This window comes from Morone saxatilis, unplaced genomic scaffold (genome assembly GCF_004916995.1).
Source record: "Morone saxatilis isolate NCDOM2014 unplaced genomic scaffold, NCSU_SB_2.0 Contig1, whole genome shotgun sequence".
NCBI lineage: Eukaryota > Metazoa > Chordata > Actinopteri > Moronidae > Morone > Morone saxatilis.
In genome coordinates this window covers 9,543,392-9,559,203 of record NW_023339651.1, presented here as the reverse complement: position 1 = coordinate 9,559,203, position 15,812 = coordinate 9,543,392, and the positions used below count along the sequence as shown (strand labels likewise).

Genomic DNA, 15,812 nt, shown 5'->3' with positions numbered 1-15,812 from the left:
CACACTGGTCCTTTTAATTAAAACGTATACTGATCTTTATTAGCAACAAATAAACATTATAACATGATGCATTAAACAATAGAGATAAATTATGGGGAAATGGTTTTAGTATCATTGATCAACAAACCAACGAAACCTCCACTGATACTGTTTATAAGACTAATAGTAGAAGATCTTCTCAACTATTTAAATATAATAAAGCACATGATATTAAATCCTTGTGGCCGAACGCACAGTCTGGTCGAAGTCCATGTAGTTTGAGATGATGCGGATGTTGGGATGGAAGACGCGATTCTGTTGAATCACCTCCTCCAGGACGTCTCCAACACCAGCCGAGAAGATCAACAGAGGCACCTGTTGCTCCTCCAGATGGTCAAAAAACACTTTGTAACCGTCCCTAAAGAAATCACACACACACACACACTACCCATTAGACACAAGAACCAACGATTATGCACTCGTTTATGCCAAGAATGTTTAATACTCCAGAGCAAGTGTTGTAGATTCTTCCGTAATCTGTTGTCAAATAGTAAAACAAGAAGTTATACTGGTGTAATCTATGTTCAGTCTGCTGGGCAAACATCTACAGTCATATATTTGATTTTACTAATCCACTACAATAAAGTTATTGTGATGTTTTCATTGGAGAGCTCCTGCATGGCAATGGAATGAACGTTATTATTTACTATTTGTTCTCTGTAGAACCGGTGTTTGTTGTTATGAAATGTGAGCTGAGTGTGAACCTGAGCATAGCACTGGATTCCTTCACAGCCTGGGCCAGCATGTCCTTCCTGATCCTCTGCTGAATCAGCAACTCGTGGACTTTAGTCCACCTGTAGAGAGCAGCACAAGACAAGGGTCATATTTCCATCAGGGTTGGGTTTGAGTCGGTTTTCTTTGGTACTTTCGGGAACTGGAGCAGTTTAAAAAGATTCGTCATTGTCAAAATACAATTTAATTTCAGTATGTGCTGAAAGAAAATGAGATTAAAATAGACAGGGTTTATTATTTAGATCTGTTTATTTCTTACCACTCCACCATTAGAGGCAGCTTCTCTTCAGCACTCCTGCCAGGGTCAATCTCTATGGGATAGTAGGTGTTCAACAACTCCCTCATCTACAGTGGACCAACAAAACATACCCATCACATGTTTACTGAACACCTTGCTCCAGTACTTGCTGCTTACAGACCAGAGAAGTTCATCTAGCCGTTCACGGTCAGCTACAGTTACAGTTACAGCAGTGGGAACAAAGACTGACTGTAGCACATTTACCTTTTTAGTACAGTCTTCATTGATCAACAACCGGGTGTCAAGGATATCTGGAAGAAGAAAACATGTTTGTAGCAGCTTCGGAAAGACATTCAGATAGTCAGACTGTTTGTCCAAGACGCATTTAATCTTTTAAAAAGAGTCAGACATCTTTGGCCTGTGTGCTTACTGTGCGTGGTGGGCACTCTCTTGCCGTTGTGGGCGAATTTGGTCAGTGTCATATCGAAGTCGGAGATTACCTGAGGAAACGGTACACAGCAAACACAGATACAGTACAATTTTTTTTCAATTTAGAAAGGCGAGGTGAACATTCGCTGTTTGTATTTATTTGTAAAAGGCTCACAACTCTCAGTTATTACTGGACCGAGGTTTATGAATGAAAATCACATGGACAAACAAGACTGGACAAATAATGAGTTCCAAGATGCTGCAAGTCTTTAATTTTAATCTTATTTTAAAGGACTCTCCACCGTAGACTATCTACTCTGGTGTTTATATAAGTAGTATGTAATTAGGTGAATACGGCCATGAGTAACTGCTGGTTGTAGTATCACCATAAACCTCCTTATATCCAGAAAAGCCTTGTGTTTGGGCGTCATTCTCTGTATTTCAGAATATATTCCTCACTCCCGGGGAAATGTATCTCGGTTCAGTCACCTGCAGGTTGCAGGCGCCTGCTCGCTGCATGGCGTGGATCGTCTCCTCCACTCGGCTGCGCTCCCTCATCAGCACTGAGCACTTGGCCAACTCCGGGATCTGAGCAAAAGAAGAGTTTAGTCTTATTATATAGCGTGTATAAGCCGACACAGTCCCAGGGAAAGGAAGAGAGCAGAGGGTTTTCTTTAATGTGTGCACATAAATTCACTGAAAAGCCCAGCACACACGCACAAACACTACTTTAAAACCAGACTTTTGTTTACTTGGCTATGTAAAGTTTCTGAAATTAAACTTTTATTCAAGTGGGCTTCTTCACCTCGGTCTTGGTCAGCTGGTGCCAGATTGCTAAGACAGTCCGCACTGGTGTGTAGATCCAGGGAATATGATATACCTGCATGGAAAGCCAAAGGGAAAACACATTTAGGTAATGTTTTCTTTCACAGGTTTTCTCTTTTTTTTTCTCCTGGACAAAAACTGATAATTTGGCACTAAACTAAAGCAGTGTGCAATTGGTACAGTCCCACTAAATGAAGTCCTAGTGTGACCCAGAGGAGTCTTTTAGTCAGGTCAGCAGGATATATATGGAGAATAACATATTTTACCTATAATTTGTTCCAATTTACATGTTTTACACACTTGTTTTCCAGCATAAACGCCTTAAATGAGGCATAGATAACTGACCTTATACTATGTTAACGTTAATATCAAAGTGACAGTGCTTCAACTCAGTGGGATTTAAGTTCACCTACATAAAAGTGCCCTATATTTGAATGAAAACACACCTTACTTCATTATTTTCCCACCCAAAAGTGTTAAAATATTTGAACTTTAACAACCTGTTTAAGTTAACCGTTGGCCGTTACAACGTACCATTTTCAAACGGAGAGCTGACGCGTCAACGGCTACTCGTTTCAACAACCGTTAAAAGTACATAATGCTAAAAGACAAACTGTGACTATACGTCTGAAAAATATAAACAAATTAGACAATAATTTAACAATTTACAGTAGACTGGTGTTTTCAAAGATTTGTTTACATTGTTTTTGTTGCACCCGCAGCATTCCCCCACTTATACGCGATAAACATAAAGGTTCCGGCGCACTTTAGTTCCTACTTCACTTAGGACAGTTTTCACCGTGGCACCACTGATCACTGACGGCACATACTGCATCAAATTTATACATTTAAATTATTGATTAAATTAAATACAAAAATATGTATTTGGCATTGATTTAAATACATTTTTAATGAATGAAAAAATATTAGTTATACAAACACATTCACGTAATCTAGCATTTTGGCTACTTTAGAGTAAATCCATCATATTTACATCACCCTGATGTTAATGACTGATGTCTCTGATAGATACATTTATAATTTATCAACACCCTGCAAAATGTCTATCTGCATGCTGAATCCTCACATACAGAGACACAGATTACAGTTGCAATCAATAATATTTTAGTGGCTCTTTGTATCTCTCTACAGGTGTATTGTGAGATGTCATATTTGAAAATGAAAGAATAAAAAGATATCTTTAGAGATGACAACAAACTTTTGATGGTTTGATTGTTTATTGCAAATGGCTGTACATTTGCAGCTCTTGCACATACAAATGAAATGACACAATATGTAACACAGTGCATGTGGTTGCATGAAATCTGTACATATGGCACTGGATCTCCAGTGTTCAAAGGGGGGCAAAACTTCAAACCCAGTTTCAAATCTGATATTGATATACTGCAGCTAATCACTAAAATATGAATAAATGTCTGCTCTATTGCATTTTGCAGTAATCCTGTGGTTGTGTGTCTTGAAACTAATTCTTGACAATTCAAAAACTCCACATAAAATGGATCAAATGAATTTGATTAATCAATGAATACTGTCCAAACATGGCAGGCTCAGAAATCTTAATTCGATCACATTTATAAACAGCTTGGCTGGGGATATCACAGGCATTAAATATTAACAGGGAGCTCAGTAACTGGTCCACACAACACTGTACAATGTTCAAGTTAACATTCAAGGTCCTTTAGTGCAGGAAATACAATTAATTCAACTGTATTATGGGGCAGTTAGGATTTTATGGCACAACTGGGGACATTTTGCCTCCTGGTTTAATGTGTTTTCATAGTCTTTCCACAGTGGAGTGTGCATATGTGAACATGAGCTCTAATTCACTGAGATAAAGTAAGAGGCAACACAAATTCTGCCAGAAGCACAAAGGCAGAACAAACCAAACAACTCCACTAAAACCCAACAAACCAAATCTATAAAGTAAATAGAGCTATTTTTTGTGCGTCAAAAAAATGACTCCTGGTATTTGGTCTATCTTTCAGGGTATGCAACAAACTGGGAAATCCAATTAAATAAAAGAAATAGGACATTATTGGAATGGCAAAAAAGGGACTATACAATCTGTAAAAACTGTTTTAGTGCACAGAAAAGTTTAGTGTATTAAGCATGCTGAACACCCTGTTCCCCAATATGTGCTTTACTCAATACTTTTCTTGCTCCCAAAATCATGATAAACGATTGTCTACTTCAAGTAGGGCACACACCACACACACACTATATACAATCAACAATCCCTACAGTGCAAAAAAGGCAAAACCAAGATGGAAATAGGAGGTAGAAGAGAAATTATAGCAGAGAGGAGTAAAAAGTTGAAGCTGACTTTTTATCCCCACACCGACAGTTTGTCGTCACAATTAATGTAGACATCATTTACTTAGCTAAGTTTACATCTTGACACTTCAACCCACTCACAATTTCACAGAAAAGTGTCACTGAGAACTGTCATAGTTTTATTCTAACTTACAGCAAAACACGTTGACATCATTTACAGCAGTTGCTAAAAGGTCCAGTGAGTAACAGGTAGGAGCATATATTAGCAGAAATGGAATGTAAGACCCATAGGTAAATTTTTATTAGTGTATAATCACCTGAAAACGAGAATTGTGACTTGGTTACCTTAGAATAAGGTGTTTCTATCTACAGAGGGAGCGGGTCTTCTCCACGGAGGCAGCCATGTTGAACCGACATGTTTCTACAGTAGCCCAGAACGGACAAACCAATCACTGTCTCTAAATAGGACTTTTTGCAAGTTTCGCAGTCGCCATAGTTCTCCTACACGCAATCTGCAACTTCACCACTAGATGCCACTGAATCCTGCACACTAGTCTCTTAATGGACCACATATAAAAGCGGAGCTTTTTTTCTGCTAAGCAATGAAATCGTCAATCTTTTCAGAAAATGCCACAGCAATCACAGTATCATTTACTAGCAGAATAAAAGTAAGGCATAAGCTAATAATGTAAGGCCAAAATGAAGACAACACGTAGCCTGTCTAAACCTTAATTTTTTGAACAACATTGTAATCTTCAATCTTTTTTTAAGCAGCCCCATGCAGACATTTCCCCTCAATAAAAGCAAAACATAAGATAGAATTGTGATTAAAAACAAGGCAATTATCAGCAGATTAAGTGCAGGAAGTCACATTCGTGCAGCTTTCCATCTCAACATTCAATCTGAGACTGCAGCTGTCTGCGCAGAGTGAGGGTGCGGCGATGGAGCTGCTGCATCTGTTGCATGCGGTCTCGCTGGCGAGCCAGGTTCTGGGGCATGGGGTAGTGCTGGCAGCCATAAAGATACTGGTAGGGGATGCGAACGTGGCAGGCTGCGGCTCTGCAACGTGGCTGAGGTAACGGAGGCAGCAGCATCCAGCGCTTCCTCTCAGCACAGTAACGGTAGGCCTCCTTGCGGTACTGCTTGTCCATGTTGTTGCTGTTCCTCCACCCGCCGATGATGAAGATGTCGTCACCCAGGTAGCAAATGGCAGCACCTTCCATGCCGAGGACCTCCGGAGGAAGGCTGTCGAGGATGTCTTCAGAGATGTTTCTGCTTATTTTCTGCTGAGCGGCTTCAAGCGTTACCTTGTAGCCCTTGGAGCAACAGGAAGCAGTGTGGTAGAAGTTGGTGGTCGCAACAGCCATTTGAAAACTGCAGTAGTTATCGATGAGCGGTAGGGAGTCCACTTCCTGCCACTTGTGACTCTCTGTGTCATAGCAAGTGGTCATAGTGCTCAGTCCATCATCGCTGTCCATGTCTACAGGGGTCCTGGCCATCACGTACACGTAGCGGTCGTCCACGCTCAATGTCTTTACATCTCGTAGTATCTTTGGTGCTGGCTCGAGATTTTGCCACTCGTCCTGCTCAGGCTCGTAGACAGTAACATCCTTAAAGCCTGGGCTGAAGTTGCCATGGCCACCGATGCTGTAGAGAATGTCTTTGATGCAAGTGAGGCCGAAGGAGTGCTTGCGGGTGGTCAGGCTGCTGACCTGCTCCCAGGTGTTGAGGTTGGGGTTGTAGCGCTCCACCGTCTTGGCGAAGCCCGGCTCCATGGAGCCCGCCACGTAAACATGGCTGTCGGTGACTGCGATGGCATGTCCGTCAAGGTGGTTGTGAATGTGTGGCAGGTTGACCCAACGGTCCTCAGCAACAAAGTAGCCCACGCACTCACTCAAATAGTCTCCACCTTCTGAAACGCCACCCACTACCATGATTACATCCATGTTCTGGCCAAATCGTGGCTGGACTGCTGCCCCGTAGGAGGCACCGGGCTCTAAATCAGATGACTTGAGGCTCTCAAGACGAACAGCGTGGACCTCAAGAGCGTCAGACACCAGCCGCTGACAAGTTGCATTGTTTGCCACTAAGGGCTCCTTTCTCACCACCCGTGTCAGGTATGTAGGAGCAATCTGAGGCAGCCTTAAAAGCTTGAACAGCTCCTCAAAATGCTTCTCTCGTTCCTCTGTGCTTTGGTGCACCCATTTTACGATGGTCTCGAACAACTCCTGTTCCGAATCCACGGTGATTTCCGAGTCCGACAGCCAGTCCCGCAGCAGGTGAACCGGCAGCGTGTTGAACTCCTCGCTGCGGATAATTTTGTGGAAGTTTCTTCTGATCATCTCAGCGGCTCCCTTGGCCAGCTGGTCCAAGGTGTACATGTGGGCGAGGCTGTGCACTGCTACACAGTTGGACAGGCTCACCTTCTTCATCAGAAACTCTGCACAGAAAATCTTCAGCTGCGTCAACAGGAACCTGTGTGAACATGTCAAAATTATGAGATTATCCACGTAGAAAAGTGGAGTTTGGACATGTAGTGATGCCTGTCAGTTAGTAGGAGCAGTAGTAAGTATAACTTGTCATGGATTGCAACTGTATGCAAAGACTCCAGCAGGTGATTTCAGTTATTAGTAAACCTTCAGATAGGATGAATTGAGCAGACGGGTGGATGGAACAAAAGCTTTTGTTTAGCAATTTAAAGTAAAATGTTATATAATAAACTGTGTAGAAACAGACAAACCAAGACACTCTGTCTGCTAGAAAACCTTTTATGTAGTAATCTTTTTAATTACCACGCTTAACTACCTTGAATACAAGTCTGTAGCTGTTTTTACTTGGATTGCCAAGAATATCTTTCTTTTTTCTTTCGTTTCTTCAGTGCTTATTAAAGCCTACTTATTAAACAGCACATAGGTTTGGGTCAACATGTGTAGCAGTTTTTAATAGGGATATGAATATCTTCTTTCATGGTAGTAACATATTTATTTTAGCGGTTTTGAACATGAAAGATAGGTCACCTCAAACTGCTGCTAAAAAAAAACTCATTAAAAAGTGTAGTATTATCAAATTGTGTTGATGTTGTAATCCTTTATATATAATAAGGATCTATGAATCGCTTATAATAGGCCTTTTCCTATCAGACATTTTAATTTAGCTGACTTCATTTATTACTCTGGCTGATTAGCCTAGGTTGAAGATGAGTGTAAATATAATGGGAATCAAATTAGGTTGCAAACAAACAACAACAACAAACAAAATGCATAACTTGCAAACATGAGCCACATCTATTCCCGACAGACTCCCTCTGGCTCTGTAATGGTTCATAATTGAGACGATAACTCAATTAATCCATTAGCCAAAACAGGAAATAAATTAATCCAGTAATTTGTTAATAAACAATAACACAGCTAACGTGAATGATGAAAACAAGCTATTTAAATTTGGCTTTTTGGGAAATTGTAACAGGCATTTTCTTTTGTCATTTTATTTGATGGATTAATTGACAATACACAGACTATAGGTAAACACCTGGGCCATCATTTATTTGGCTAACAATTTGGCTCATCTTCCTGCCTAATGCAGTGTGTGTTGACTGTTCTTATAATAAAAACATGCAGACTTAAAACAGCTATAATACACATGGAGTGCCAAGTTCCACAGGTGTGTGAACTCCAAACAAGTCACACTTGCTGGTACAATGAGGACACAGACAAGGTGTGGCTAATTCAGCCCTCGAAAGCCTGTAGGACAACTACCTAACACTTCCGTGTATAAGCAAGTGGGGAGTTATTACTCTGAATAACTGTAAAAAAATAAAATAAAATTAAAATAAAATACCTGTCAGCAAGTTCCAACACCTCATGCACATTGGCGGTGGTCACCCTGATCTCCCCTGTGTACATGAACTGTATGACACTCTCCACGGTGTCTGGGTCCGGTCCCGTTGTGGAGCTCCATTCCTTCAGCTCCACTCTCCCGGACACGGACTCTGAAAACTGCCCCCCCAGCAGCAGCGTGAAGTACTGCGACGCCGCGGATAACACGGAGCGGTGGGCGGATAAGGTCTGGACCCTCTCCTCCTCCTCGGACCCCCCGCCGGAGCTGAAGACCAGCGTCGCGTCGCAGAACAGCCCCGCCTTCCTCTGCTGGTTCTGCCGCCGGGAGAGCTCCGAGCAGTAGGCCGAGCAGGTGAACTCCTCGGCCTCCTCAGGTTCCCCGTCACCTGTTCGAGCCCCCGGTGCGCCGCCGCTCCGGCTCCAGTCCTCCGGCCCTTCTGCTGCCGCCGCTGCCATGTCGCAGCGGGACAGACTCGGAGGCGAATGAAAGCGCTGAACTATCTTCGGGAATAACTCATAGGCATATATAACACACGCAAAGAGACATTCAAAAACTGACATGCATGCGCTGCGTTCACGGCCGAGCTCTGGAAACAGGAGTGCTCACTTCCGTCTTTATTCCAAACCTACTCATTTTTATTATTTATTTATTTAGCTGGAGTCAATGGGAGGCTCTCAGATTCAAGCTAATATCTGTGTCCACACAATAAACACATACGCCTGAAGCCATACACAGAAGAGTCCGAGATGTTAACGGGTTTTTGAGGTCGTTATAACGCATTTACGCGTCTTTATTTGAGCGAAATTCAACTTTGTTTTAAGGGATGCGCCGTTGTCGCGCCTGCGCGTTGATGTGCTCATGGGCTGTTGCATCCCATGATTAGACCAACATCAGCTGTGGTAATTTACAGCATAAAACATACATTCAGCAATGAGTCATGTTCAGTGTCTGTTTTTAATTATAATGGTTTTATATTGAACAGACTAATAACGGGTTGATGTGGAGGAAACACGAGTAAGTTGTTATGCAAGTCTTTGTAAATAAAATCAATATCTGTGGACAAGAGAAGCACAGTAGACTGTTTCAATGGATTAAAACAACTAATTTGTGTTTTTATGTGATATCAGCTGAAGATTTTAAATGTTGGTATTCTCCACCTCTTTGGGTTTTATTCATTTTCATATTGACTTTAGTCTGAATTCACTGTCCCATAGAAACCTGTTCCCACAGTTAGTATNNNAAATTATAATATATTAAACCTAATTTGAGTCATACCAGAGTAAGCCATTTACAATACAATATTTACCATTATTCTTTATTTATTTAAAGCTTTCTAAAGTACATACGCATGTTTCTATCTTTGAAATCAGTGTGAACTAACCTCTCATAACATTTTTAATAAAGAATAATTCCTTTAAAACTTTATGTTGATTGAAAGAGGTTGCAGATATCTTACATCACAGAATCACTTCTTCACCTACAACAAATATTTGACATTAAACACTTCAGCCAAAATTAAAAGTAAAACAAGAAGTTCTTTATTATTATTATTATTATTATACCATTATATGACAGCATATTACAAAAAACAAAGCTTTTTCTTCACAGTTAAATAAAAACAGCAAAACAAAGATCAAACACAGCAGGCCGTACAGTGGGCAGTTACTAAGTGTTTTGAGTGTCAAGTCTTTAGTGAAAGAAAAAAATCATTTTTCAGAGCCAATATCCGTATTATGTGCAATGACTTTCTCCAAATAAAGCAAACTGCTTTCATGGTCCCTCACCAAAGATGCTTGCAAAGACTCACAGGGCTCATTCATGAAGCATTTTTGTTTGTCTCCTTTTGATGCTTCTACATTTTCCTGTTTTCTGACAGTTATTCAGAATAGCAACACAAGTAGTTCAATTCATACTTGATGTGAAAGACTTGAACACCTCAAAACTGCACCTAAATTTACAGTAGCTGATGACTTTCAACCACTAGTTTAGAACCAGGGTTGGTCTAGGAAAGGCAATGGTAGAGCGACACTTACTACATCATCTGTTTGTTTCATTTTTTTATCCCATTATGATGCCTCCTTTCCAAAAACATAAGATCTGGATGAGTTCTGTTGTATCAACCACCGGACCCTTAAAAAAAATATTTCTTTTGACAAAGACAAAAAAGAAAATCCTAAAAATAACTTTGGTTTCTCTTGTGGTGACAAAAAATCTTTCTTAGGAGTAAAATTTGGACAAGGAATTTAAAACAGATATTACATCTAGTGTTTATACTAAGGTGCAATACTCCAGAAAGCCAGAAAGCATACTTAAACACACTTTCCTGAAACAGGCAAATGCTGATTAAAATTAATCAATTTCTGTTCATCATTGTGAGTAGTTTATAAAAAAAAGACATATTACTGAACAAATTATTGTAGATTAAACTAAGCAGACTGGCGTAACGCAGGAGTCAGGATTGAAATGTGCTTTGAATCCTGCCGCCGTACCAACTACGCAAAACAGGTTTTATTTGCTATTTTTAAAGTACCAACTTATTTTGTGCTCCTGCAACTGCTGCAGCTTGCATTGGTTTGGCTGTCAAACGGAATAAGTTACATCTCTGACTAATAGTTTGCCGAAAAACAAATTCTGAAAAAAATACTTCCCCTTTTTCTCCATAGAAACTGGAGCGAAAAGTTCTACCCAGACCCCTCAGTCCAACAGTACTGCTACTTTCCAGAATCATCCTGCCCCGTTTTCCCAAGGCAGCTGTTGTCATAACCGGAGAGTACATATATACGTTAAGTGTGATGTGTAATGCTGCCTGACCCGTTAGGGCAGTCACATCTGGAAGTGCTTCCCATTCTGTGTTGTGGGGACTACATGGACATATGTTCAGGGAGCACATAGGAGATGTCATCCCAGGGGTGGCGGTACAAACCCTGTTTCAGCCTCTTCTGGTCCAGGTAGTGTCCTAATGTAATACAGACACAAGTTAGACATCTTGTTCCAATACTTTTAAAGTTAGTGTTGTGGCTGTGTCTGAACAGGACTCACCAATAAAGCCCATACTACGTCCAAGGACAAAGATCCCATTTAGTGCACCAATCTCCACAAACTCGTCAGCTTCATCTCTGGAACCAGTTCAACATTCATGTGAGAAACAATACTGGATATTGTGCCATCCACACAGAAAGCAACAATACAGACAATGGACTTTTGGCATCTGATCTATGAAGAATACCTTTTGTTAACACTTTAATAAATGGTTGTGGGCACGCATAAGAGGAGGCTAATCAAAGATAATGAATGAAAATATAGTGAAACAGTTGTAATAATATAAAATATAAGAGGAGTTGTAATTGTTGACAAATAGTACAATTAATAAACCTTTTAATAAATGTTTCTACAGTGCCTATAAATGCTAAATAAGGGGGAATAAAAGTTACCTACATTTTGTAAGTGTATCATATCAGAAACCAGATGACATTAATTGACATTTACATTTTTTTTTTCAACTTACAATAGGAAATTTCTTAAAGAATAAACCAAAAAAAGCTAAGTAATGGTCTTTTTCATACTTAAAGATAAAAAAATCTTAATATCTTGATAAAAATCTTTAATAAAAAATAAAGGATCCCTTTAAAGCACAAAAGACTATCTTACCGTGTAAAGCCTCCACACGTCCTAAGCAGGTCCACAAAGGCAACCCCAATAAAACCATCTACATTGAGGATCAGGTTGGGTTTCTGACAATAAGAAAGATAAAATTAGTTAATCTAAATCTAAAGAGGAATAACAGTAAGTCAGCCAACCTCTGCTGACTCACCATTTGATTTTCTAAGGGCCTTCACATATTTTGCTTCACTTTTGCCAATTCAGCTGACAAGTACCTTGGAAGTGGTGATCTTCTCTACGTCTAGGGCATAGTCGAGTAGCTGGGTTGAAGGAAAATGCTGCTTAACAAAGTCCTTTAGAATCTGCACCCGCATGTCTGGGTTGTTGATCTGAAAACAGAGGCAAACATTTACGGCTTTGTGTCTTGTCTCAATGAATTCTCTTAACTGAAACTGTAAGGTATTTTAATTTTTCAGATAATACAATCATAGCAGTGTTGTAATATAACTAAAAATGCCACATTGTTTATGGATCTTGATAATTAAACTTGAAGTAGTGTGAAAAAGCTACATACTGATTTGACTCTGTGGCCGATGCCCATTATGAGCTTGCCATCCTTCTTCATCTTGTTGACAAACTCCATGGGCAGCATGCCACTGTCGAATGCCTTGCTGAACTGCTTTGCTGCTGCATCCAGAGCACCTCCAAAGCGATCTCCCTGGTATTTATGAATAAATCAGGTTTCAGTACAAGAAAATGTGGACAAAGACAAGTGTTCATTTTTTCCTAATCAAACATGGTAGCACATTGTGTGAGCAGTACTGACAATGGTGAGCAGGCCAGAGGTGAGGCTTGAAATAAGATCCTTGCCAGCACGAGCACAGACAATGGTGTTGTGTGCACCAGAGACGGCCGGCCCGTGATCAGCAGTCACCATCAGGCACATCTCAATGAACTGGCAGGCATAGCGCGGCAACCTAGACAGAAACACAGCATGGCTCATTTAACTGAAAATATAATTGTAAAAATGAGAATCAGCCAACTGTAACTGATTACCACCAGTTACAGTTCAGTTGTCATACCAACCTGCGTTGGAACCAAAGCAAGCCAAGCACTCCTCCTAAACCCATCTCCTCCTTAAAGACCTCTGTGATGGGCATGCCAGCGTAGATGAGCTCCTGGCCTCTCTCATCACAGATGCTCGTCATAAATGAGGCTGGCTTACGGATCAGGCCCAACTCCTGGAAGAAAATCCAGTGGAGAGTAAAACAAATATTAGACGTGTTCTAACAAACAGAGTGAAAATGTTTGTACAGTGTGAAGCAGAGATCAGTATCGGTGTATATGTCAGCTTATAAGTAACAATGTCACGGATATGTGTTATACCATTATATATTGTGTCCAATAATGAGCTCTACATTGTGACTACCAGACTGAATCATATATTCTTCAGTTGCTAAGAAAGATGCTGTGAAAAATTTAATAAACTTTAAAGTTTATCAGGGAGTAATGATGAAGGTTCTTACCCTGGCCCAAGAGTAATCCATAGGTACTGTTGGGGGAGGCACCTCCTGAGCAGGAATGATGATACCATTGGCCACCAGTTCATCATAAACAGTCCTGTTTAACCATATATAAACAACAATCAGTGAGAACCCCTAAAAAAACAATTCAGTAACAAACTCTGGTATGACCGTGTGACGAATTTCTCACTTGATGACATCTCCCAGCTCATCAAAGCTTTTTGGTACGTAAGCTCCAGCGTCCCTCAGAGCCTGGTTCTTGGCTACTGCTGTCTCTGAAGCCTGGTTGGCACAAGCCCCTGCATGGCCAAACTGAACCTGAAGATGACAGAATTACAGGGTGAGCTGAAATATTCTGACTTCCCAGGTGACAACAACAACAACAAAATCCAAAGCAAGTTATTTCGATAAAGCCACCGGACCTCTGAAGTGAACATGGTGGCGCAGGTTCCAATACACCAGCACACCACAGGTTTGGTTATCCTGCCCTCTCTGATGCCTTGGCAGATCTTGTACTCCTCTGTGCCTCCAATCTGGGTGAAAGAGTTGATAAGTTAATTCCATTAAATACATATGAATTCACATGGAACAATGCCTCAAATTAAAGTAGCAACCAACGTATAATGTTAATGTTAATCTGAATATATCATTCAGAGCTACTCCCACCTCTCCCAGCACCACTATCATCTGGATCCCTGGAGTGTCCTGGTAACGAAGGACGTGGTCCATAAAGGTGGAGCCTGGATATCTGGACAAGAAGGACCAAAACACAAGGACTTAAAAAGTCTAAAAACAATATATTTTTGTGGAGCAAAATGAAAAAAAAAATAATAATAATAAAAAAAAAAATCTAAAAACTAATATCTTAATCTTCAGCGTCTACAGGACAATTGTCCCTCGATCATAAGCAAAAAATTAGCAAACTATTTTGCGTACCTGTCTCCTCCAATGGCCACACCCTCATAGACGCCATCTGTAGTGCGGGAGATGATGTTGTTCAGCTCGTTGGACATGCCCCCAGAGCGCGACACATATGCCACGCTGCCAGGACGATAAAGTTTAGAAGCCAGAATGTTGTCCAGCATGCCACCTGTGTTGCCGATCTTAAAACAGCCCGGCTTGATGCCTCCAACCTGCAAGACAGAAAACAACGGGTGTCAAATTAACTTATGTGCCATGTGAAATGACCACTACATTCACAGTGTACTGCAGTACTTGAAGTACTGTTGGTGTAATACGGCTGTATACCGTTGCAGGGCCGATGATAGTGACGCCTTTTTCATCAGCCATCTTGATCATCTTTCTTGTCTGAGCTTCAGGGATGCCCTCAGCTATGATGGCAATAGTGTGGATCTGAAAACACAATTAGATAAGAGAGCACTTACATGTCTGGCTGAATATCACATGTTTATGCAGTAAAGCACATGCCTATATGTAAATGTGATTTCAGTGTCACATTTCTACCTGTGGGTACTGCATGGCCTCCACTGTGCTGTCGAAGGCTGAGCGCAGTGAAGCAAAGCTGATCAGGACGTCCACCTCAGGGTGCTTCTTCATGGCATCGGCCATGTTCTTATAGACTGGCAGCAGGATCTCCTTGTGTCCCCAGTAGAATTTCTGCTTGTGATCCCCACTGCGCAACACAGAAATGTAAGGTTGAAGAGTATAAATATACATTTATTTTTTTAACTTCACTGGAGCAGTTGGAAAGGTACTGTTGCCACTGATATTACATTATTCCCAGCAAAATTATTACTTTCTTCAAGAATATATTAGTTGCCCATTATCATTGGCTGCCACTGGCCAATCACAGACATATATGTTACGCAATATGCTCCTGGTGTATAATGCAGACAAAATGCTTGTGGTAATATGTTGGTGTCACTGCAAAGTTTATCCAGCAGAGTGCGCTGCAATTTACAAAAAGCAGCACAGAGCAAGAGAGAAGCAGCAGCAGCTAGAACTGATTTACAATGTACATGTTAAATTAAGTAAAGTATTCTTTAATAAAGTTGATTGATTGTATGTAAAGGTACTCAGAAGTATGCTTTCTTTGCATGGTGCAAAATCAGTGCACAACCCACATAGAAAAGTAGCAGTAAATAGTCATTTTCATTCCAGCTCAGAAATTCACTAATACACTTCCGAAAATTGTTATTGGCCTCAAAAATCTAATATCAGTCAGACTCTGCTTACTTGAGAACATTTAGGTTTGGTTTACTACTAAAAGTAAGACAGTTGAGCAGAGTACAGTTTAGGGAACAGGAAATGGAAGGAAAAAAAAAAAAAAAAAA

The 15,812-nt window shown here is 40.6% G+C and overlaps 3 protein-coding genes across 6 annotated transcripts in view; all 3 read right to left on the bottom strand.

Annotated features, from left to right (window-relative positions):
* Positions 1-3,022, bottom strand: part of LOC118327872 (7-methylguanosine phosphate-specific 5'-nucleotidase-like) — a 4,819-nt gene extending 1,797 nt beyond the window's left edge. Inside the window, exons 1-8 of one of the 4 annotated variants that reach the window (XM_035661399.1) lie at positions 2,964-3,022; positions 2,244-2,318; positions 1,928-2,026; positions 1,440-1,509; positions 1,274-1,320; positions 1,031-1,116; positions 744-833; positions 235-397 (exon numbers count right to left, since the gene is read on the bottom strand). In XM_035661399.1, coding sequence (XP_035517292.1) covers positions 235-397; positions 744-833; positions 1,031-1,116; positions 1,274-1,320; positions 1,440-1,509; positions 1,928-1,996 — 525 coding nt within the window. In that variant the 5' untranslated portion in view covers positions 1,997-2,026; positions 2,244-2,318; positions 2,964-3,022. Of the gene's footprint in view, positions 1-234; positions 398-743; positions 834-1,030; positions 1,117-1,273; positions 1,321-1,439; positions 1,510-1,927; positions 2,027-2,243; positions 2,325-2,797 lie in introns of those variants that run through there. The other 3 variants (XM_035661381.1, XM_035661391.1, XM_035661373.1) reach the window with 3 other exon arrangements.
* Positions 3,023-3,488: 466 nt separating this feature from the next.
* Positions 3,489-8,975, bottom strand: klhl11 (kelch-like family member 11). Its single transcript, XM_035672399.1, has 2 exons — positions 8,396-8,975; positions 3,489-7,033 (listed from the first exon to the last, which is right to left on the bottom strand). The coding sequence occupies exons 1-2, from the start codon at positions 8,953-8,955 to the stop codon at positions 5,449-5,451; spliced, it is 2,145 nt and encodes a 714-aa protein (XP_035528292.1). The 5' UTR covers positions 8,956-8,975; the 3' UTR covers positions 3,489-5,448.
* Positions 8,976-9,910: 935 nt separating this feature from the next.
* The window catches only part of aclyb (ATP citrate lyase b), a 15,313-nt gene continuing 9,411 nt past the window's right edge, over positions 9,911-15,812 (bottom strand). Inside the window, exons 16-29 of the mRNA XM_035663063.1 lie at positions 14,983-15,151; positions 14,767-14,871; positions 14,455-14,651; positions 14,185-14,266; positions 13,941-14,051; positions 13,709-13,836; positions 13,522-13,615; positions 13,082-13,236; positions 12,822-12,972; positions 12,570-12,713; positions 12,271-12,384; positions 12,044-12,126; positions 11,435-11,511; positions 9,911-11,351 (exon numbers count right to left, since the gene is read on the bottom strand). Of these exons, the coding sequence (XP_035518956.1) occupies positions 11,257-11,351; positions 11,435-11,511; positions 12,044-12,126; positions 12,271-12,384; positions 12,570-12,713; positions 12,822-12,972; positions 13,082-13,236; positions 13,522-13,615; positions 13,709-13,836; positions 13,941-14,051; positions 14,185-14,266; positions 14,455-14,651; positions 14,767-14,871; positions 14,983-15,151 (1,705 nt within the window). The 3' untranslated portion in view covers positions 9,911-11,256. The remainder of the gene's footprint in view (positions 11,352-11,434; positions 11,512-12,043; positions 12,127-12,270; positions 12,385-12,569; positions 12,714-12,821; positions 12,973-13,081; positions 13,237-13,521; positions 13,616-13,708; positions 13,837-13,940; positions 14,052-14,184; positions 14,267-14,454; positions 14,652-14,766; positions 14,872-14,982; positions 15,152-15,812) is intronic.